Source organism: Macaca thibetana, chromosome 14 (assembly GCF_024542745.1).
Source record: "Macaca thibetana thibetana isolate TM-01 chromosome 14, ASM2454274v1, whole genome shotgun sequence".
Taxonomy (NCBI): Eukaryota; Metazoa; Chordata; class Mammalia; order Primates; family Cercopithecidae; genus Macaca; species Macaca thibetana.
In genome coordinates, this window is record NC_065591.1 from 125432652 (window position 1) to 125454297 (window position 21646).

The window sequence follows — 21646 nt, forward strand, 5'->3', positions numbered from 1 at the left end:
TGCGGTGCACAGGCCCATGGAGCATGGCATCAGCAGGCCGGCAGGGAGCCCTGTGCGGTTTTCCATCAGCTGGCATCGCACTCCTGCCTGGCTTTGTGATCACACCACAAAGAAATTTCTTTCTTTTTTTTTTTTTTTTGAGATGGAGTCTCGCCCTTGTTGCCCAGACTGGAGTGCAGTGGCGCAATCTCAGCTCATTGCAGCCTCTGCCTCCCGGGTTGAAGCGATTCTCCTGCTCAGCCTCCTGAGTAGCTGGGATTACAGGTACCTGCCACCACCCCCAGCTGATTTTTGTGTGGGGCTTTGCCATGTTTGGCCTGGCTGGTCTCAAACTCCTGACCTCAGGTGATCCGCCCTCCTCGGCCTCCCAAAGTGCTAAGATTACAGGTGTGAGCCACCGCGCCTGGCCAAGAAATTTCTTATAGACAAGTAGGGTGTTTAAGGGAGGGGGTACACTATGTAGTAAAATCCTTGCTAATTATCTTTATTTTCTGGCAAAAACTCATCCTTTCTCAAAGTCTCTTGGAGTATGGAATTGGCTAGGTTTTTAATCTGCATGAAAGGCCTCTTGAATTAGGGATAGCTTGCAGGGTCTGGGTGCAGCTGAACCTAAAAGCACTCCACATTCACTGAGAGTTCTTTTTTTTCTTTGCTTGTTAGGTGTGGAACTGTCTTGCATCATTACAGATTCGCAGACAAGTGACCCCAGGATCGAATGGAAGAAAATTCAAGATGACCAAACCACATACGTGTTTTTTGACAACAAAATTCAGGGTATGATCCTGTAGTCTTGCCTGTTGACCTTTCCTCTGCCCATGGACCTGGGTGTGCACTCTTGGCCAGAAACTTACCTCAGACTGGTAACCTGCATCTGTAGCTAGGACTGAGTTTTTTATTTTTTATTTTTTTATTTTTTAAGATTTATAATTATGGAAAATTTCAAACATATGCAAAAGTAATGCAAGTGGCATATCAAGCCTCCCTGTACCTGTCACCCAGCATCAGTAAGTGCAGTTCATTAGCTGGGATCTTAATCTGCTCACAGCCCCATCTCTTTGGGGAATCAAAGTGAGCATTTTCCTAGGCCATCTTCTCACGATCCTCATGTGTGTGATGTAAGTGAGTGAATGAGAAGGACCGTATGTTTCAGCAAGGGCATGGCACAAATTGAGCCAACCACTGTGTTTCAGGCTTGGTGCTGGGGTTGCCGATGGGGAGAAAGCATGGGGTACCCTGAAGTGGCATCCTCCTGGGTGGGAGGCTGGTGGTCAGGGAAGGCTCCCCAAAGTGGCCTCTCTGGGTGTGGTGTGAAGGGTGGCTGGTTAGCAGGCAAGATGGTATGGAGAGAGGTGGTGGTCAGGAGAGAAAGCTGTGTATGAAGACACAGAAGCAACAGACAGACTGGCTGATGGGAAAGACTGCAAGTTCCCCACTGTTGCCGGTACATGGACAGGGAGAGAGGGAGGAGAGGGGTTGGAGAGGTCGCCTGGCCAGGCAGACTGCACTGACTGCCAGGCGAGCATGGGCGGTATCTGAGGGGAAATGCCATGGCTGCATCTACGTTTCAGAAGACTGAAGTGGCTGCTATAGAGAAGAGATTGGAGGTGGCACAGTCAGAGCAGAGGCCCAAGTCAGAGGCCTTCTGAGTCCAGGAGAGGGCTGGCGGGGGGCCCAAGCTGGGGTGCAGGCAGGGAAAGAGACTCGAGGGGGGCCTGCTGGGGCTTTGCTGTGCCAAGCGGCACAGAGGGAGGCAGGCAGGTGGCTGGAGAAGAGGATGACACCTTTTTTCTGACAGGAGGGTGGGAGCCGCAGGAGGTACACATGCAGGCTTGCGCATTGGTCGGAGCCTGTGGAGTTCTTTTTTTTTTTTTTTTTTTTTTGAGATGGAGTCTCGCTCTGTCGCCCAGGCTGGAGTGCAGTGGCCGGATCTCAGCTCACTGCAAGCTCCGCCTCCCGGGTTCACGCCATTCTCCTGCCTCAGCCTCCCGAGTAGCTGGGACTACAGGCGCCGCCACCTCGCCCGGCTAGTTTTTTGTATTTTTTAGTAGAGACGGGGTTTCACCGGGTTAGCCAGGATGGTCTCGATCTCCCGACCTCGTGATCCACCCGTCTCGGCCTCCCAAAGTGCTGGGATTACAGGCTTGAGCCACCGCGCCCAGCCAAGCCTGTGGAGTTCTCGGAGAAGCTGAGAGTTGAGGGATTTGTGGAAACAGCTCCAACACAGTCTTGCTTTGGGTTCTCAGTGTTGTCAGGAGCCTGAGTCTCCTCAGAAGAGTTTTGCTTCCCACTCACATGAAGTCCCTCCTTCAAATGTTCTTCTCAGAACACAGATGTTTTCTTTGGCTACTCAGGCTGACCCTGCTAAACCCTAAGCATGTAGTTTAGAGCATCAGAGGAACCAGGTGAGAAATTATTTAAAGAACTTTCTGTTTCTGGGGATTAAACGTTTTGCTCTTAGCCACAGGGATGGGGAGGCCGAGGGAGACTGTTTCCCGCACAGAATGCAGGGACTGGGGGAGGATGCAGCTCTACTGGGCCTCTTGCCTCGCCTCAGTGCGGGCCTGCACCAGAAGCACCCTGGTGGGGTTTATTTACTCTTTTCTCACACGGTAGAAGTTCGAATCCTCCACTAATGGGTGGCTGTATAACAAAGGTTCTTATTAGAAAATGTTGATACCAATGTCTGTGCTGCATCGGAAGCATCTTTTAGTGGCTGTTTGTAGTGTGCTATGGCAAGCCCTTCTCGTCCTTGTCAGCAGTTGTCAGGTTAGTGGTAAGTAGTTGCTACTCTTTTGTGTCGTGTTTTCCTAACTCCTGCCCCTATTTGTTGTTTTCCAGGTTCTTCCTGCTGCTTTGAAAAGTGTTATTATGTCTTATGTTTAAAATCTTTTTTTCTTGAGCTATAATTCATACTGCATAGGTCACATCCTTTTAAAGGATACAATTCAGGGGTTTTTAGTATATTCACACAATTGTGCAACCATCACCACCATCAAATTCCAGAACATTTTCATCATCCCACAAAGAAACCCCGTACCCAGCAGCAGTCAGTCCTCCTCCCGCATCCCTGGCAGCTCTGATTCCACTTTGTGTGTCTGTGGATTTGCCTATTCTGGACACTTCATAGAAACTGTAGTCTTTCGTGGCTGACTTCTTTCACTCAGCATCATGTTTTCAAGGTTCATCTGTGTTGCAGCGTGTGCCAGTACTTCATTTCTTTTTATGGCTGAATAATGTTCCATTGTAGATATACTACATTATTTTATCCATTCTATCGACGGATTAAAAAAATGGGTTGTTTCCACTTTTTGGCTATTATCAATAATGCTGCTATCAATATTTGTTTACAGGTTTTCGTGTGAACCTAAGTTTTCATTTCTCTGGGATAAATGACCAAGAGTACAATTGCTGGGTCTTATAGTAGTTGCATGTTTAGTTTTTTTAAAAACTGACAGAGTGTTTTTCAAAGCTGCTTTACGATTTTACATTCCTACCAGCAGTGTATTTCCCCACATCCTCACCAACACTTGTTATTGTCTGACTGTTTAAGTTCTGACCATCTTAGTGGATCTGAAGTGGCGTCTTGTGGATTTGATTTGCATTTTCTGGTGACTAATGATGTTGAGGGTCTTATTTGTGTATTTTCTTTGGAGAAATGTCTGTTCAAATTTATGTCCATTTAAAAAGATTTTTTTTTTCTAGAAACAGGATCTCACTGCATTGCAGAGGCTGGACATGAATTCCCAGGCTCAAATAATCCTCCCACCTCAGCCTTCTGAGTAGCTGAGACTACATGTGTGCACCACTGCACCCACCCTTATGTCCAGTTTTTAAATTAAGTTGTCTGCTTATTACTGAAGTGTAAATTCTTTCTTTATTCTGGATGCTAGGCTGGATGGATGATTTGCAGATGTTTCTCCCATTAGGTGGATTGTGTTTTCACCTGCCTTTGTCCTTTGCATTTTGATGAAGTCCGGCATAACTGTTTTTAGTGTGTGCTTGTGCTTTTGGTGTCATATCTAAGAAACCACTGCCCAGTCCAAGGTCATGAGGGATTTATGCTTATGCCTTTTTCTAAGAGTTTTACAGTTTTAACTCCTGTGTATATGGAGAGAGAGAGAGGTTCAACTTGATGTGTTTGCAAGTGGATATCAAGTTATCTCAGCATCATTTATGGAACATTGGTTGTTTTTCTAGTGGTATTTTTTTTCTATTCATGGGCAGTCCTTCCTGGAAATGAGGAGGAGGAGGTGAAGTTCCTGGCTTTAATGACAGAGACACATGGTAATGAGTGCGTCTTGCATACCAGGAACAATTTTTGGTGTTTAGGTTACAGGTAGGAATAGGTCATGGTTCCTGTCCTTAGAGAGTTCACTTCTGTACTCCGGAATAAAAATAAAAATTGATCTGCAGTCTTCCTTGCTGTGGCATCCAGTGCTGGCCCCAGAAACCACCCTCTTCAAGTGGCTGATTTCTTTAAAGAGTTTTTTAGTGCCTCGTGTCTTTTCTGTAGGAGACTTGGCAGGTCGTGCAGAAATACTGGGGAAGACGTCCCTGAAGATCTGGAATGTGACACGGAGAGACTCGGCTCTCTATCGCTGTGAGGTGGTTGCTCGAAATGACCGCAAGGAAATTGATGAGATTGTGATCGAGTTAACTGTGCAAGGTAGGAGCTCGTGCGAAGATGAGACATTGCCGCCATTTTCAGGCCTCACGAGTCTGTAGCCGTAGGATGCATGAGATCAGGTAGTGTCTTGGTTTCTTTCCTTCCAGAACTGTGTCCCTGAGGGCTTCACATAGCTCAGGGAGGGGAGAACTGTCGAGAGCCGAGACTGCCTGAGTTGGGGGTAGAGGGTGAGAAGGGAAGTGAAGTTCCTGTCACTTCCTTCCACCAGCTAGAGAAACTTTAACATACAGGAGGGTGGGAGGCAGTGGCGGCTGGTCAGTCTGCAGTTGTGATCCTGGGAGCAGCAGTGGCGCAGGAACCCGAACTGGCTTTCTTGTCTTTGGAGCTGATTTCTTGTGGGCTTTAATAAGAATAGAGCCCTGTTGCTGAGATCTTCACCACCACCCCCTTCTTTTCCTACAGTGAAGCCAGTGACCCCTGTCTGTAGAGTGCCGAAGGCTGTACCAGTAGGCAAGATGGCAACGCTGTACTGCCAGGAGAGTGAGGGCCACCCCCGGCCTCACTACAGCTGGTATCGCAATGATGTGCCACTGCCCACAGATTCCAGAGCCAATCCCAGATTTCGCAATTCTTCTTTCCACTTAAACTCTGAAACAGGCACTCTGGTAAGATCTCTTCTAAGAGGTGAGAATGGAGATGTCTTTGTTGGGGCAAGAGATGCTTATTGTGAAAATAATAATTATTAGGAGAGATACTGAAACTTCTTGATAAAACAGGTGCTAAAAATCTAGAATGTTAGGGATTCTACAGGAAAAATGACCCTTCTTCCTTTTATAAACAAGTACATTCTTAGGGGGTAAGAGAAAGAAACCATAGATTGAGACTGAAGAGGGATATTAAGCAAACGTTACTAGGGCCCTGATCGGATAATTAACTGTAAAAGTCATTAGACAATCGGGGAAATTTGATTACTAGCAGGTATTTGATGGTCTATTAAGCAATTATTAATTAATTTAGGCATGATAAAGGTATTGTGGTTATGATTTTTTACAGTCTTCTAGAGATACTGAAGTATTTATGGATAAAAGGTGTTTCAAAATAACCCAGCGGTGGTGGTGGGAGGTGGGGGAGGAGAGAAAACAGATTGGTCATGCACTAGAGGACAAAGTGCAAAGCACACCAGGCTTTACTGTGCATGTAGTTCTCTCCTGGGAGGTTCCTTCTGGTCTGTGGACTATCCAGCTCCACGTAGTCGTCAGACAGATTGTAATAGGGTCCTCTGTGTTCATTTTGCCAAAATGTTGCCCAAGGAGCAGTCATCATTGAAGAGCCCCTTTACCAGAAGAAAAGCAAGGCTCCACCTCACATTTTGGATGTTGCCGGGCTTTGGTGCTTCCAGTCCCAAGGGGATTGGTTGTTGGGGAGCTCTCAGGCAGGTGTCCGGGAGTGGGTCAAGGGAGGAACATGCAGTGCTGGGGAAGCCACGGGGAAGCCGAAAGCAAGTGAGCAGGTGTCGACCTAGTTCTGCACCCAGCTGGATGTGCTCTCAGAAGTTGGCCCCGTGATTGGTCCAGTTATTTACTTGTCATTCCCTGAAACAGGTGTTCACTGCTGTTCACAAGGACGACTCTGGGCAGTACTACTGCATTGCTTCCAATGACGCAGGCTCAGCCAGGTGTGAGGAGCAGGAGATGGAAGTCTGTGAGTTCTTTTTTGAAAAGGTTTCATCACAAGACTGGGAAGTGAATAGAACATTTTAATTTACTTAATCAGCTTAGAGAACTCTTCTGCCATGGGTTAGCTTTCTTCTGGAGCCGACTAGATCCACCAGCACCCACTGGACAGTGAAGGGAAGGTTGAGAAAACCAAGTCCAGATAAGCAGGTCCTCAAAACAAAACCTTCGGGGATCTGTGGGTATTGGGAACGTGGCCAGCCTTGTAACTTTCACTGCGAGTTTAGTAAACTCCATTCTTTGGTAATTGATAGAATTATTAAAATGTAAGGTGGTGTCAGGTCTCCAGAAATTTATCCAGTTACAACCATTTTGTAGAAAACTGACAGAGTTTTAGCCCTAGTAATTTTACCTGCAGACAAAGCTTTAGCCCTTAGAGTAATATTATCTCAGGGCTCTGGTTCCCCTAAAGGAGGGGTATTGAGAGGAGGATGGGGGCAGATAGGATGTGTCCAAATCACTTGGGGAGCTTTTTTTTTTTTTTTTTTTCCCCTTAAAACAGCAGCAGCAACAAAACCACTCCAGCCTGGGCGACAGAGTGAGACTCCGTCCCCCCTAAAAAAGAGAGAGAGACAGGGTCTTGCTTTGTTGCCCAGGCTGGAGTGCAGTGGTGTAATCACAGGTCACTGCATCCTCAAACCCAGATTTCAAGCCATCCTCCCATCTCCGTCTCCTGAGTAGCTGGGACAACAGACACACACCACCAAGCTCAGCTAATTTTGTTTTTTGTAAATACAGGGTCTCACTGTTGCCCAGGCTGGTCTCAAACTCTTGGCCTCAAGCAGTCCTCCTGCCTCAGCCTCCCCAAGTGCTGGGATTAACAGGCATGAGCCACTGTGCCTGGCCAGGAGCGTTTTTTTAATCTCTTCCTCCTCCCTATTTGGAGCTACCCTCAGAGCAGCATTTTCCAAAACTGCCTGGTGATAACCATTTGGGACCACTGTTTCACATACAGATTCGAGCCCACCTCAGACATATGCTAGAAATCTGTGTGTAAGACAAGCATTCCGAATGATTCTTCTCGTTTGTCACATTTGAGAAACTCTGCTTTCGGGTTGTTTTCTCCTACAGTTTTGCCCCAGACCTATTTTAGCCTATTGACTTTTTATTGATGAAACTTGGGAACTGACATTTTAATATCAAAATTGCATGGCCAGGCGCAGTGGCTCACACCTATAATCCTAGCACTTTGGTACGCTGAGGCAGGTGGATCACCTGAGGTCAGGAGTTCGAGACCAGCCTGGCCAACATGGCAAAACTCTGTCTCTACTAAAAATACAAAAATTAGCCTGGTGTGGTGGCGGGCGCCTGTAATCCCAGTAACTTGGGAGGCTGAGGCAGGAGAATCCCTTGAATCCAGGAGGCAGAGGTTGCAGTGAGCTGAGATTGCACCACTGCACACCAGCCTGGGTGACAGAGCGAGACTCTGTCTCAAAAAAAAAAAAAAAAAAAAATCACAATCTTGGCTCACTGCAAGCTCTGCCTCCCGGGTTCACACCATTTTCCTGCCTCAGCCTCCCGAGTAGCTGGGACTACAGGCGCCCGCCACCACGCCCGGCTAATTCTTTGTATTTTTAGTAGAGACAGGGTTTCACCGTGTTAGCCAGGATGGTCTCAATCTCCTGACCTCGTGATCCGCCCGCCTCGGCCTCCCAAAGTGCTGGGATTTACAGGCGTGAGCCACTGCGCCCAGCCTGCAAATTGATTTTTAAGTGTACATTCATATTTGAGAACCAATACACTAGGATAAAGGAGATTTTTTAAAACTCCAAGTTACTTGGCTCTTGTTGATAAATTCCCTGCAGTTTTCCATGTGTTGCTTGCTTGAAGGAAACGACTGCCAGAGCCCCATGTGAAGGTGACCCAGTGCTTTTGCTGAGTGTACAGACATGAGAAAGGGTTCCAGGGGTCTCCTCTCAGAGGGCGTATAGATCGGAGGTCAGGCAGCCAGCAGAGGCAGAGCTCTAGTTCTTACCTAGGATTCTTTACTTTTAAGTAAGACTTGAAACTAACTTTCTTCCCCACAGCAGTCCACAACAGAGAGGCCCTAGAAATTAGGGATTCTTTTCTTCCTTGGGATCCTGGCTCCTAATCTTGTCCTCATAACCATCTCCCCCATAAGTAATCTCAGGCATTCAGCCAGAGGATTTTTAAGCCTACAGTGCCAAGCCCACTTGAATACAGTTTTCAGTGTAACTGCATTTCAGCTGTAGAAGTCTCAGTACTTTTCACATGTGAAGTTAGGAGTTATGGTGTCCTATATGTTCTAGGCTAGAAAGATTAAGTTCTCTCTTCTAGCTGGGGTAGGCCTGAGGGGGCAGGGGCAAGTGGGTTTGGGGTGAAGGAAGGAGGCACAGCAGGGTCAGGGCCTTTTTAAAGAACAGATAGTGTGTATCATGGCTTTCCCCAAACCTCCCTTTCTTCAGATGACCTGAACATTGGCGGAATTATTGGGGGGGTTCTGGTTGTCCTTGCTGTACTGGCCCTGATCACGTTGGGCATCTGCTGTGCATACAGACGTGGCTACTTCATCAACAATAAACAGGATGGAGAAAGGTGAGCCTGCCTTATGTGAAAAAAGGGAAGTTCAAGCTGGCGATCATATAACAACCCTGTTGCTAAACTGCTCTCTTCTCCTCACAGTTACAAGAACCCAGGGAAACCAGATGGAGTCAACTACATCCGCACTGACGAGGAGGTAATCATTTAGTAAACCTGGAAATCTAGGTGTACCCAGCAGGGAAAACAGCATTCCTCCTTGGAAACCACACAGGTCTCCTAGGAAGATTGCTGAGTGATTGTGCAGCTCCTGAGCTCCTCGGCCCCTTCACAGTCACACACACACACATACTAATGGGATTTGTGCTTTGCAGGCGCTAGTGATGGTACTTTTTAAGAATGATTATTTGGGCCGGGCGTGGTGGCTCAAGCCTGTAATCCCAGCACTTTGGGAGGCCGAGACGGGTGGATCAAGAGGTCAGGAGGTTGAGACCAGCCTGGCTAACACGGTGAAACCCCGTCTCTACTAAAAAAATACAAAAAAAACTAGCCGGGCGAGATGGCGGGCGCCTGTAGTCCCAGCTACTCGGGAGGCTGAGGCAGGAGAATGGTGTAAACCCGGGAGGCAGAGCTTGCAGTGAGCTGAGATCCGGCCACTGCACTCCAGCCTGGGCGACAGAGCAAGACTCCGTCTCAAAAAAAAAAAAAAAAAAAGAATGATTATTTGATTTGTATTTAGCCCATGTTAGACTTACTCAGTGTTTTTCCCTTCTTGCCACCAGGCCCCTTGATGGCTTTAACTGTGTGTTGGCTTTGCAGGGCGACTTCAGACACAAGTCATCGTTTGTGATCTGAGACCCGCAGTGTGGCTGAGAGCGCACAGAGCGCACATGCACATACCTCTACTAGAAACTCCTGTCGAGGCAGCGAGAGCTGATGCACTTGGACAGAGCTAGACACTCATTCAGAAGCTTTTTGTTTTGGCCAAAGTTGACCACTACTCTTCTTACTCTAACAAGCCACATGAATAAAAGAATTTTCCTCAAGATGGACCCAATAAATATGACCACAAGGAAGAGAAACTGGGTGCGTTCACCGAGTTGGGTTCCCAATCTGTTTCTGGCCTGATTCCCACACGAGTATTAGGGTGATCTTAAAGAGCTTGCTCACGTCAGTGCCCCTGTGCTGGGCCCTGTGAAGCCAGCGTGTTTACCACTGGTTGTTCAGCAGCCAGGACAGCACCCTGTGAGCCGGCGAGGGGCCGTGCAGCACCAGCAGCGCATCCCAGCGGGCACCCAGAACGGGCTTTATATGCAGCAGCCTCTTCTCAAAGGCTCTGCTGATCGGTGTCGCAGTGTCCACTGTGGAGAAGCCTTTCGGATCAGCATTTTGTAGAAACCACCGAAGTCAGGGAGGCAGATTGGTTGCTGGAAGAGGGATCTTGCCTGAGGAACCCTGCTTGTCCAACAGGGCGTCAGGATTTAAGGAAAACCTTCGTCTTAGGCTGAGTCTGAAATGGTACTGAAATATGCTTTTCTATGGGTCTTATTTTATAAAATTTTGCATCTAAATTTTTGCTAAGGATGTATTTTGATTATTGAAATTTCTATTTAAACTGTAAATATATTGTCATACAATGTTAAATAACCTATTTTTTTAAAAAAAGTTCAGCTTAAGGTAGAAGTTCCAAGCTACTAGTGTTAAATTGGAAAATATCAATAATTGAGTATTTTACCCAAGGAATCCTCTCATGGAAGCTTACTGCGACGTTCCTTTTCTTGCACAAGTTTTAGCCTTTTTCACAAGGGAACTTTTGCGGTCTACACATCAGACCGTAGTTGCTTAGGAAACCTTTAAAAATTCCAGCTGAGCAATGTTAAAATCAGTTTGCATCTCTTCAAAAGAAACCTCTCAGGTTAGCTTTGAACTGCCTCTTCCTGAGATGACTAGGACAGTCTGTACCCAGAGGCCACCCAGAAGTCCTCAGATGTACAGACAGACGCCAGTCAGCTCCTGGGGTTGCCCCAGGCGCCCCCGCTCTAGCACAGTGTTGCCTCGCTATCTGCCAGGAGGCCCCGCCATCGTTGGGCCCTGGCAGTGGCTGTGCCCCAGTGAGCTTGACTCACATGGCCCTTGCTTCATCCAGCACAGCTCTAAGGTGGGCACTCCAGGGACACTGGTGTTTTCCACGTTGTGTCCCAACTTTGGGCTCCCGTAACAGACCTTTTTGGTTATGGATGGCTCACAAAACAGAGCCCCCACTGCTATTTTTTTTTTAAGTTTGTTTAATTATTTGTTAAGACTGTCTAAGGCCAAAGGCAATTGTGAAATCAAGTCTGTCAAGTACAATAATATTTTTAAAAGAACGTGGATCCCACTGTTCCTCTTTGCCACAGAGAAAGCACCCAGACGCCACAGGTTCTGTCTCATTTCAAAACAAACCATTATGGAGTGGCAGCCAGTCCAGCCTTTTGAAGAATGTCAGGTGGAGCAGCCAGGTGAAAGGCCTGGCGGGGAGGAAAGTGAAATGCCTGAATCAAAAGCAGTTTTCTAATTTTTGACTTTAAATTTTTCATCTGCCGGAGACACTGCTCCCATTTGTGGGGGGACATTAGAAACATCGCTCAGAAGCCCGTGTTCTCAGCCTCACACGCCCTGCCGTGCTGGATTCAGGACTGAAGTGCTCTGAAGCAAGGAGCTGCTCAGGAGGAGCACTCCACTGTGTGCCTGAAGAGTGGCTCTCACTAGTCACCTTGTCTCTTTCAGCTTCCAGTGTCTTGAGTTTTTTATACTTTGACAGCTTTTGTTTAATTGCATACATGAGACTGTGTTGACTTTTTTCAGTTATGTGAAACACTTAGCTGCAGGCCGCCTGGCAGAGGCAGGAAATGCTCCAAGAGTGGCTCAGTGCTCCTTGGTGTCTTCTGCATGGCATCCTGGATACTGAGCATGCGAGTTCCCTCCATCATTGCCACCGTGGTAGAGGGATGGCTCCCCACCCTCAGCGTTGGGGAATGGCGCTCCAGCCTCTTTCTTGGTTGTCATAGTGATAGGGTAGCCTTACTGCCTCCTCTTCTTACACCCTAAAACCTTCCACACTAGTGCCATGGGAACCAGGTCGGACAAAGTAGAGAGAAGTGAAAGTGGAGTCTGGGAAGTAGTTGCTATAACAGACTAGACAGAAAAGGAACACTTGTGTATTTTAAGATACGAATGTGACTCAAGACTCGAGGCCGATACGAGGCTGTGATTCTGCCTTTGGATGGACGTTGCTGTACATAGATACTACAGACTTGTACTAACACACCTGTAATTTGGTATTTGTTTAACCTCATTTATAAAAGCTTCAAAAAAAACCCAAACATTGCTTCATTCTTTCTTGTTTGCTCTTGTGTTTGTCTCTTCTTCCTGGCATTTCGGTGGTTAGGCGCGCGCACTAAAAATGCTGTCACCCATCCACCAGGGGAGTCGGTGCCTGGGCAGAATGTCGGCCTGTGTGCTCCAGAGCAGTGCTGCGCCTCTCCACCACCGAGTCCACCTGCGTTGCAGTTCCCACTTAGGATAGCAGGGGCAGAGCTCAGTGGCATCCCATCCATCCCCCAAACCAACCAACGCACATAATCACTTTGTACTTTTGCTTTTGTAATACTGGGATTAAAAAGCCAACTGCATTTCTTTTTGGATATTCTTGAACAAAAATATCGTTAAGTTTACCCAACAGAGTGAACAGAAGAGACTCAAGCCGTTCCCCGTCACGGGAGCAGCCCTTAGCAGAGGGCTGCACAAATCGGCATCAGTGCTGCTCTGGGGAAGGCCGCAAAGCTATTTTTTCACAAGCAGCGATGCTGTTTATGTCTGTTATAGAAAGCACATGGCCTCTGCATGGGCACAGATCAAGTGCCCCTCAAGACAATCATTTTTTTTCTAATAGGAAAGATTTGGTTTCATTCCTCTAACATGCTTTACGTAAAATTAAAATGATTACCAGTAAGAGCTCTGTTCTAAAAACAGAAACATTCTATTTACTGGAAGGCTGTATTTATCCTAAACATTTATTACTTTTAGAAAGCTGTATATTTTAAAAATTTGCAATTATAAATAATAGAAAAAATATTACAATCAATATTTTGTCATTACAGATGGGAAAATATGTACTATAAGGAATTCAAACATGTTAACACAGGCTTGATTTATATAAAAGAAAGCTGAAGTTTTTAAAGACCAGATTATAGCTTCTCTGCATGGGCTTGACACTTTCAAATGGAATAAAGTTATAATATTAAATAGATTAGGCTTAGGGTAAGAAAATCTAAATTTGGCACATCTCTATTTTACAGTGTTTAACCATATATATCATACAGCATAGAAAGGGCTGGCCGGCTAAATGCAGGTGAGTGCCAGGCCCCTGAGGAGGAGCTCTCGTGTTCCACAGCAAAGCGCTGCCCAAGGACTGCGGGAAGTGATCCAGCTGCCTGTCCACACGGAGGACACGAGGCGGCTTCCTCAGGGGCTCTTGCCCGCCCGGACACTGGTGGGGATGCGCTGTCCACACGGAGGACACGAGGCGGCTTCCTCAGGGGCTCTTGCCCGCCCGGACACTGGTGGGGATGCGCTGTCCACACGGAGGACACGAGGCGGCTTCCTCAGGGGCTCTTGCCCGCCCGGACACTGGTGGGGATGCGCTCTTTAGTTGGCTGTCTTCAGAGGGGTCTTTCGCAGGGACCTCCTGCTGCAGGCTGGAGTGTCTTTATTCCTGGCTGGAGACCTCACGTTCCACTGCTGAGGCTGTGGGGGCCTAGGGAAAGGACATACGCAGTCATTCTGGAACTCAGAAAAACCCTGAAAAAAACATCCACCTCAAAAGGAACACTGCTAAACTTACGGTTTATCAGGCAATGATAAACATAAGATGTCATTTCCTTGACTCCTGGCTTCAATTTTCTCTAAAAGGGATTTAAACAAACAAATTCAGTTTTGCCAGAACCTCAAAGGCAGCGCATATATCAGCCCAGAAGGAAACCAGGAACTTGCCTTTGGCTGATGAAGGAGTCCGTGGTGTCCCGATGTAACTGACCCCTGCTCCAAACGTGACATCATTGATGCTCTCTGCATAAAGGGGAGACACCACTGTCAGTGAAGGCAGAGGGGGCGGCTCCAGTTTTGTGTGTGACGTAGGCACGGTGTCCACATCGGTGTCCCAGTGGCGGCCCTCAGACCTCCACTGGACCCTGTCCCAGGTCCTGGCAGGGATGAGGGCCCCTCCTGGGGACGCTCCTTTCCGTCTCTCTGACCGCAGCCCTCCTTAGGCACTCGGCTGGCCCCTGGGCCTCACTGTTCACGCCTCTGGCTTCCCTCCCACCCCATCTTCCACGATCACCCCTGTCCCAGTGACCGCGCTGTCCCACTCACTACACTTCCTACGGTGGCTCACCCAGATTCCCCGAGGACAATTAACTCCTTGCCTCTGCACCTCCACGCGTGCCTGTTAGTTTCCACCAGTGAATGGACCGTGCAAGCTGGAAATGTGGCACCGTGAGCAGCTCCTCCACATGGAATCAGCAGCCAAGGCCTGTCCCTTCTACCTCCAGTCGCCACTTCATCCTGTCCCGTCGTGCCGCACTGGGAGCGGCTCAGTCCGCCTCACCCCTCGCCCTTGATTTTTCATGGCACCTACCCCCCTCCAGTTTGCCCTCAGGAACAGGTGAACACTGTTTACGAGCAGACTCCACCGCAACTTGGGTGTGAATTCTGGCTCGGTGTCTTACCAGCTGTGTGAGCTGCTCTGAGACCCTCAGGTTTCTGCATCTCTTACGTGGGTATAAAAACAGCTACCTCACTGGGGGGCTGCCAGGACGACATGAGGTTACCTTCACCGAGTGCTTAGCATGGTGCCCAGGACGACAGGAGGTTGTCTACACCGAGTGCTTAGCATGGTGCCCAGGACTACATGAGGTTATCTACACCGAGTGCTTAGCATGGCGCTGGCTGCAAGGGCGTGCTCAAGAGATGTTAGCGGCCACTGTCATTTATCAGCAGTATCCTCCCTGCGTCACTGGAGTTATGTTTAATCAAGAAGCTGGTAAATTTACTGCCCTGCTTTAAGACACCTCGATGGCTGTGTTCCTAGGAGAGCCTGAAGTGCACCCTCAGTCTCAGCTGGTCCCAAGCTGCCTTTACAGACTTAGCTGTTATGCTGAGGTGCATGTGCCCACACATGTCCACCCTCCTGCATCCCTTCCTCAGCAGGCCCTGTCTGTACATCATGCTCCTCTGCCCCTCCACCCCATCTGTCTACACACGCCACCCGGTCTTGGGGGCCCGGGTGGTGCTGTACTCGGTGCATAAGCTGCCAGCAGCACACTCCCAGGAACAGCACGGGCTGGGCGGCCGCTTGCCGATGCCACTGAACCTGCTGCCTTTCTGCAAGACTCGCGAGGAGGCAGCTTCAGCGCTCTCCCCGTTCTCCACACCGTGTCTTCAGTACAGACCGTCTTCCCATTTACATTTTAAAGCTCATCAGCGCACTGCAGTGTACCTGATGGCTACTTGAGTGTCACTGACAGACAATGGCAGAGAATTCTATCCTCATCACTGCTAGATCTGCTTATTCTGTTTCTGTGTCTCCTTGTACCCTCACGTGAAATTCCCTTCCTCACAAATTCCCTTCCTCACACACACGCTGCTCTTCCTGTTTGGAAGCCCATGTGTGCTCCAGGAAATTAGTCTCCCATCTTTACAGAAGCACGGGTGTGGGGGCTCTGACATCCCCCATGCACTGTGCGTAGAATCAAAGGCAGCAGTGTCTGTGCCACTCGAATGATAAAGAGGGACTTGCTAAAACCCCACAGATTTTCAGTTAAAATCCTAGCTCTGAAAAATGAGTAATTTTCATTTCCATTTAGCAAAACCACTTTGAACTGGTGCACCACAGTGCCGAACTGGGCGGCGGCTTTCCTACCAGCTTTGAAGAGTTGAGACATTTCCTGACAGTCACCCCCTTCTGAACTAAAAGTTGCCAAAAGAATCCGAACGTATAAACCACAGAGAAAACAAGACTGAGTGCTTTTAAGCTATCTAACAATCCTCCCAGGAAGGAGAGCTAATAGGAGACCTCCAAGCACCTCTTCCTGGTTCAGTATAAAGAGAGATGGCCAGAGACTGCATCAACAGGAATATTATGTCCAAGAGCCTGGAGCAAGAACAAGTACTCTACCAACTCAATGACACCGGGGAGCCCGATTTCCAGCACGAAGCCTGGCTCCACACAGGCAAATGAGGGCAGCATGCACACTCCACGCCAGGCTGCACTGTGGAGGAACATGGGCTGCTAGGAAACCAACCCAACACTGACATCAGGGACTCACAGGATGAGCACAACTCAAATGAGATGCATTCTCCCCGTTGCTTCAGCATATGGCACCTCACTGCCAAAATAGAAGCTCTTGGCGCTCCTGAGCCAGGAACATCGAACACACAGCAAGCTCTACACACAGAACATTGCACCTGTCCACAACGCAGGATCCCAAATTACCCACTGCCTTTAATGACAAATGCCATCATGATCCAGTTGTCGTCTGAGGGTGGGGGTGGGATAAATTCCCTTCAAAGGGGGACCTGGATGAAAATTATCTCTAACCTGTTAACTATTCTAAGAGATCACAGCATCAGTGTGACAGAACCAAATAAGCAAGTAGCCAGAATACAGCAGGTGCTCCATACACGTGAGCTGACTGCAGTGGCGACTAAACGCACGGCATGACACCTTGCTGCTCCGTTACCAGGAAGGGCACCTTAGCACACTCTCAGCTCCCCTGCTGCAGTCAGAACAGGAGACAGGCTGGAGAAGGGGCACGAGAGGTGGGATCAGAAGGCCTGGGCTCAGCACCCAGCTATGCCCTCCCAGAAATCTCCCGCAGGAGACCTCTGACACCTCCCAGGTTCCAGGCACTGTGGGGGGCCCTGTGGAAACAGTGAGGAGTGGAATGGCCAAGACAAGTGGGGCTGGATGCAGCTTGCCGAGGGCACCGTGCACAGGCGGGCGCAGAGCGAGGGGCACGCAGGACACGCAGGCAGGGCCTGGCCCCCACTCCGCAGACCTGGGACAGGAAGCGTTTCTTCCTGTAAGAGCTTTCTCAGAATGATGGTTTTATGAGGTTTGAGGCGACATGAAGCTATCAAACAAGATAACAGGAAAAGAAGACTCGACTCTCCTAACTCACCTGTTTTGAAATAAAAGGAAAAGAACAGACAGTAGGAAAAAACATGGAGGGGAATGAGACACAGGCTCCGAGCAGATCCTCGGGTCTCTGGTCTTGGCAGTTGCAGAACATACGTGGTACCTGCTGGTGCTGACGTCTGCCCGCCCCGGGAGCAGGCCCACCCAGCAGCGCCCAGTGCACCCGGACAGCCCGGAGACACTGAGGGCCACCTCCAGAACAGACCACTGGGTCAGTCACCCGACCTACCTCTGCCTCAACGGCACTGTCTGCCCCACGGAGGCCCGCAGGCCACTGTGGTGTTTGACTGACTGTAACAACAGTGGAACAACACACTCGGTCAGTGCTCATGGATCAAGCTACCGTGGTCCCTGTGAAACATTCCACCTCAGCAATGCACTCACGGTTTTGACCATCAGGACTGCCCTGCTCCGAAAGGAGTTTTACTACAACTGTAGCAAACACATGGCGGACCGCAGGAGAGGCTGAGGAGCCCGTGTGTTCCCATCGGTTACTCACTCTCAGGGGTGCTGATGGCCCGCTTGGTCACATGCTCAATCGTGCCGTTTGACTCTTGCTCCAAACTGTATGAAGACACTAGGATAGAACAGAAAAGTTGTAGCTGTCCAGAAATACCCCCAAACAACAATGAAATCAAAACCACCAAATGAGAAAACATACCTGCAAGACATCAAGTTAAAACTGCTAGTATTTAAAATTTTCTTATAAAGAGGCAATTCAGGAAGAAGTACAAATAAATGATAAACATGAAAAAAATGTCCATTCTCATTAGGATTCAAAAAAATAAAAGAGTCTAACTTGGCATGAGTGAGAGAGGACAGTTTGACACTATCCAACGTTTTAAAATATCCGTGGCCTTTGACCGCTGGGAATTAATCCCAAGGATTACATACATACAAGGCTATATGTACAAGGATGTTCACTGTGCCAGTATTTACATGAAAAAATTGAAAATCAACATTTCAAAGAACAGGATAGTAATAAATAAGTTATTTCCACAGACACAATGCTGTAAAGCCACTGGAAGCAAAGGTTTGAAAGAAAAGTTCATGGAAGCTACATCTGACTTAAGTATGCAGGGAAACAGGTCATAAAACAACGCACACACAGATCACAATTCCAGAAACAAAACACATGTGTGTAAGAGGAACAGAATGGCTGGAGGAAGGAATGCCTCACTGCTATGGGTAAGTTTCATCTTTCACTCTATTTTCCAAATCTCCTAGAATAAATATGCATTGTTTTATTACCCATGATCCTAAAAGCCCAATTAATGTTACTTGTTTTAAAGATAAGAAAACGAACCGTTTTGAAAGGAATGAGAAGTAGTCGTGTTCTGTGTCTTGATCTGTAAATGCTCTACTATGTCTGGCTTACCCTGATTGCACGTTTTCTCTGGGCTTCCAGAATTTAAAGTGAAAGGCAGCACTCCTAAGCTCCGACTCCGATGCCTGCTCTTTGACTCCACAGCTTTCTTGACAGAATTCAGGATTGCAATGGTGCTCAGGGACATGGGTCTGTGGAGAACAGCCACGCGCTGACTTTCTCACTGCAGAGGTGACAGTGCTGCACCCCGTCCCCACGTGCCTCCTCTCTGGCGCATCCCTCACCTACACTCACTCAAACCTCCCAGGGCAGAGTGCGGAGGGGGTGGCAGGCCAGACAATGACAGTGCCTGTCCTGCCCATGCTTGGTGGGAGGGGTGGGGACGCCTCTGAGAACATCGCCCCAGAGAACCAGCCCTGATGTGGCCTCCAGGGGCTCTTTACCTGGCTTTGGGCAGCAGCCTCTGCAACGGCCCAGTTTCAGGTGCAGGAGATGCCACTGGTACGTGGCCAGCACTTGCCCTGTGTGTGCAGGGCTGGCTCACGGCAGGTGACAGGGCGGGGTTTTCTTGGCCAGCAGGAACTGGCGCTGTTTCTAAACACGGAGCAACCTGGCGGAGAAGATAAAGAGTATGAACCTTCTAATACTTTTTAAGTTTTTAAAAATTGATATATGATAGTTGTACATGTTTTAGGGGGTCCATGTGCGATTTTGATACATGTGTACAATGTAATGATCAAATCAGGGTAATTGGGATCTCTATCACCTCAAACATGAGTATCTTTTCTTTGTGTTGGGAACATTCCAATTCTTCTATCTACTTTGAAATATACAGTAAATTGTTAAACTGTAATATCTCCACTGTACTGAATACTAGAATTTATTTCTTCTATCTAACTGTATTTTGGTACCCATTAACCAACTTCTCTTCATCCCCCTTCTCCCACCCCTTCCCAGCCTCTGGTAACCACCAAAAATCCACTCTCTTAACTCCCAGAGATCCACTTTTTTGGTTCACATATATGAATGAGAACATACAATCTTTGTTTTTCTGTGTTTGGCTTATTTCACTTAATATAATGTCTTCTACAATCATCCATGTTGCAGCAGATGACAAGATCTCACTTTTTATAGATGAAAAGTACTCCATTTTATATATGCACCCCATCTTCTTTATCCATTCATCCACTGATGGACATTTAGGTTGTTTCCAAATTTTGCTATTTTGAACAGTGCTGCAATCAACATGGGAGTGCAGGTATGTCTTCGACATCCTCATTTCCTTTCTTTTGACTATACAGTCGGCAGCGAGGCTGCTGGCTCATATGGTAGCTCTACTTTTAGTTTTTTAGGAACCTCTATACTGTTCTCCATAGTGGCTGTTCTATTTTCCATCCCTACCAACAGTGTACAAGCCATTCCCTTTCTCCATTTTAACACTTTTATTGGAATACAATCTTCACATACTATAAGCAAGTCCATAAGCAATGTACTTTGAAGCCTTATCAACGCTGGGTAAGTTGAATTTCCTTTTCAGAAACAGAATACTGTGAGAAAGCTGCCACTTGTAGATGCTGTGGCATGACATAAGAGAAAAAGGAGTACGCTACTTTGTGCTCATTGGTCTTTCCTACAAGAGATCTGCCTGCATTCCTCAGGACAGTGAGCAGCAGCTCTCCCTAGAAATGGCCATGGGCCAGTCTGCTCTCAAGAGGGCGTGCTGGGGGAAGATGCGAACACACTGACACACCCTGCAGACCTAGGATCTATAGTCACCAGCCTCTGCTGCTGCCAGCTCACTTCCTGCACCACATCCTTGTGGAAGGGAGGTCTGGAGCACAGTAAATCCATCACAGACAGAAAGGCACAAGGGAGCAGCCAACAAGCAGCACTCTCGAGGCCTTTGGGCTGACTAACCTCTGATGACGGAGATTTTGAGAGGTGCTAGACAACAGACTGGTAGCAGACAGCAGACTGGACTGCCTGGTGACAGCACAGTGGGCCCCACACCTACCTGTGCCACAGGTGCCACCTCGGCACCTCCAGCCGTCCCAGTCACATCTGCATGCTTTGCTAGCTCTTGCTCCTGAGCCAGCTGTTCCTGGTACTTCTTCATGTCATACTCAAGCTCTGATGCCAGCTGTTTGTCAACTGCAAAGAAGTCCTTGACCTCATCTCGGTAATCCTGCATCACCTCCTAAAACAGACCCAGGAGCATCCTTTAATGTTTTCTTGAATAAAAAAGTAAGCCCTAAACCCCCATGACACACCTTTGCCTATGTTACAAACCTGCACATCCTGCACCTGTACCCCTGAATGTAAAATAAAAGTTAAAAAATAAAAAAGCCCCCAACATGACTTGATAAATAATAATAGGAACAATAAGACTGACATTACTGAAAGCAGACATTTCCATTCCAGTGACTAACAGTACAGTGGTACATTTGGAGCAAACACCACTGGCCACACGAGCAGGTAAATGTGTGAGTAACTAACAGCTCACTTTCTCAGGAAGCATCCTGGCCATCTGGCAGTTAATGGGCGATCTCTCCCAGGTTCCCAGTGGGAGAAAGACATGCTCAGACACGGCCTCTGGAGCAAGTCCCAGGATGCCACGGATCTCAAAGCTGCTCCTCTGTCTACATTAGCCTCCCCACTGGCTCTCAGGGGATTACAACTAAGGTTCAAATCCCATCTTTGTGTCTTCTGAAGATTTTACAGAAAACCTTTTCTCATACCTAGGGAAGAACATTCTTAGGTCTTAAAGAGGGCTGCCAGGAGCAAGACCACTTTGCTAAAAGAACCATTCCACCTAACAGGAACAGGGAGAAAAAGACACTGCAGTTCCAACTAGGAGGGAAGTCTCAACAAAGAGAAGGGATCCATGCACTCTTCCAGCTGCCACTAGGAGTGGGTTCTACAGGCCAGTGAAGAGACTCCCTGAAGCTGCTGACAACAAGCAGCGTGTGGCCATCCTCTGGGTGTGAGCTCACAAGCAGGAGGAAGACTTATTTTTCTTAAGTGCTTAAGTAGTCTATGTAGGATCTAAGTTGTTGTTTTTTTTGGTTTTTTTTTTTTTTTTTTTTTTTTTTTTTTTTCCTTTCTAGGGTCTAAAGCAGGGCAATAAATACAAGAATACTTGGAAGTTTTTATTTTTATCATACAATGAGACTATCTTTCCTACCTTAGCTTCCTAGTATAAAAAACTATTTGAAAATGTATAT

The 21646-nt window shown here is 47.7% G+C and overlaps 3 protein-coding genes across 4 annotated transcripts in view; 2 read left to right on the plus strand and 1 right to left on the minus strand.

Annotated features, from left to right (window-relative positions):
- Nucleotides 1–12217, plus strand: part of JAM3 (junctional adhesion molecule 3) — a 73751-nt gene extending 61534 nt beyond the window's left edge. The window contains 7 exon segments of the mRNA XM_050755990.1: nucleotides 661–774; nucleotides 4514–4666; nucleotides 5090–5292; nucleotides 6229–6328; nucleotides 8787–8916; nucleotides 9004–9058; nucleotides 9679–12217. Coding sequence (XP_050611947.1) covers nucleotides 661–774; nucleotides 4514–4666; nucleotides 5090–5292; nucleotides 6229–6328; nucleotides 8787–8916; nucleotides 9004–9058; nucleotides 9679–9714 — 791 coding nt within the window. The 3' untranslated portion in view covers nucleotides 9715–12217.
- ACAD8 (acyl-CoA dehydrogenase family member 8) overlaps nucleotides 1–21646 on the plus strand; it is a 675944-nt gene that overhangs the window by 551660 nt on the left and 102638 nt on the right. The window lies entirely within an intron of this gene.
- The window catches only part of NCAPD3 (non-SMC condensin II complex subunit D3), a 69710-nt gene continuing 61541 nt past the window's right edge, over nucleotides 13478–21646 (minus strand). For both annotated transcript variants that reach the window (XM_050755927.1, XM_050755928.1), the window contains 7 exons: nucleotides 20437–20619; nucleotides 18866–19032; nucleotides 18474–18613; nucleotides 17595–17672; nucleotides 13891–13965; nucleotides 13742–13802; nucleotides 13478–13654 (listed from right to left, as the gene is read on the minus strand). In XM_050755927.1, coding sequence (XP_050611884.1) covers nucleotides 13546–13654; nucleotides 13742–13802; nucleotides 13891–13965; nucleotides 17595–17672; nucleotides 18474–18613; nucleotides 18866–19032; nucleotides 20437–20619 — 813 coding nt within the window. In that variant the 3' untranslated portion in view covers nucleotides 13478–13545. The remainder of the gene's footprint in view (nucleotides 13655–13741; nucleotides 13803–13890; nucleotides 13966–17594; nucleotides 17673–18473; nucleotides 18614–18865; nucleotides 19033–20436; nucleotides 20620–21646) is intronic.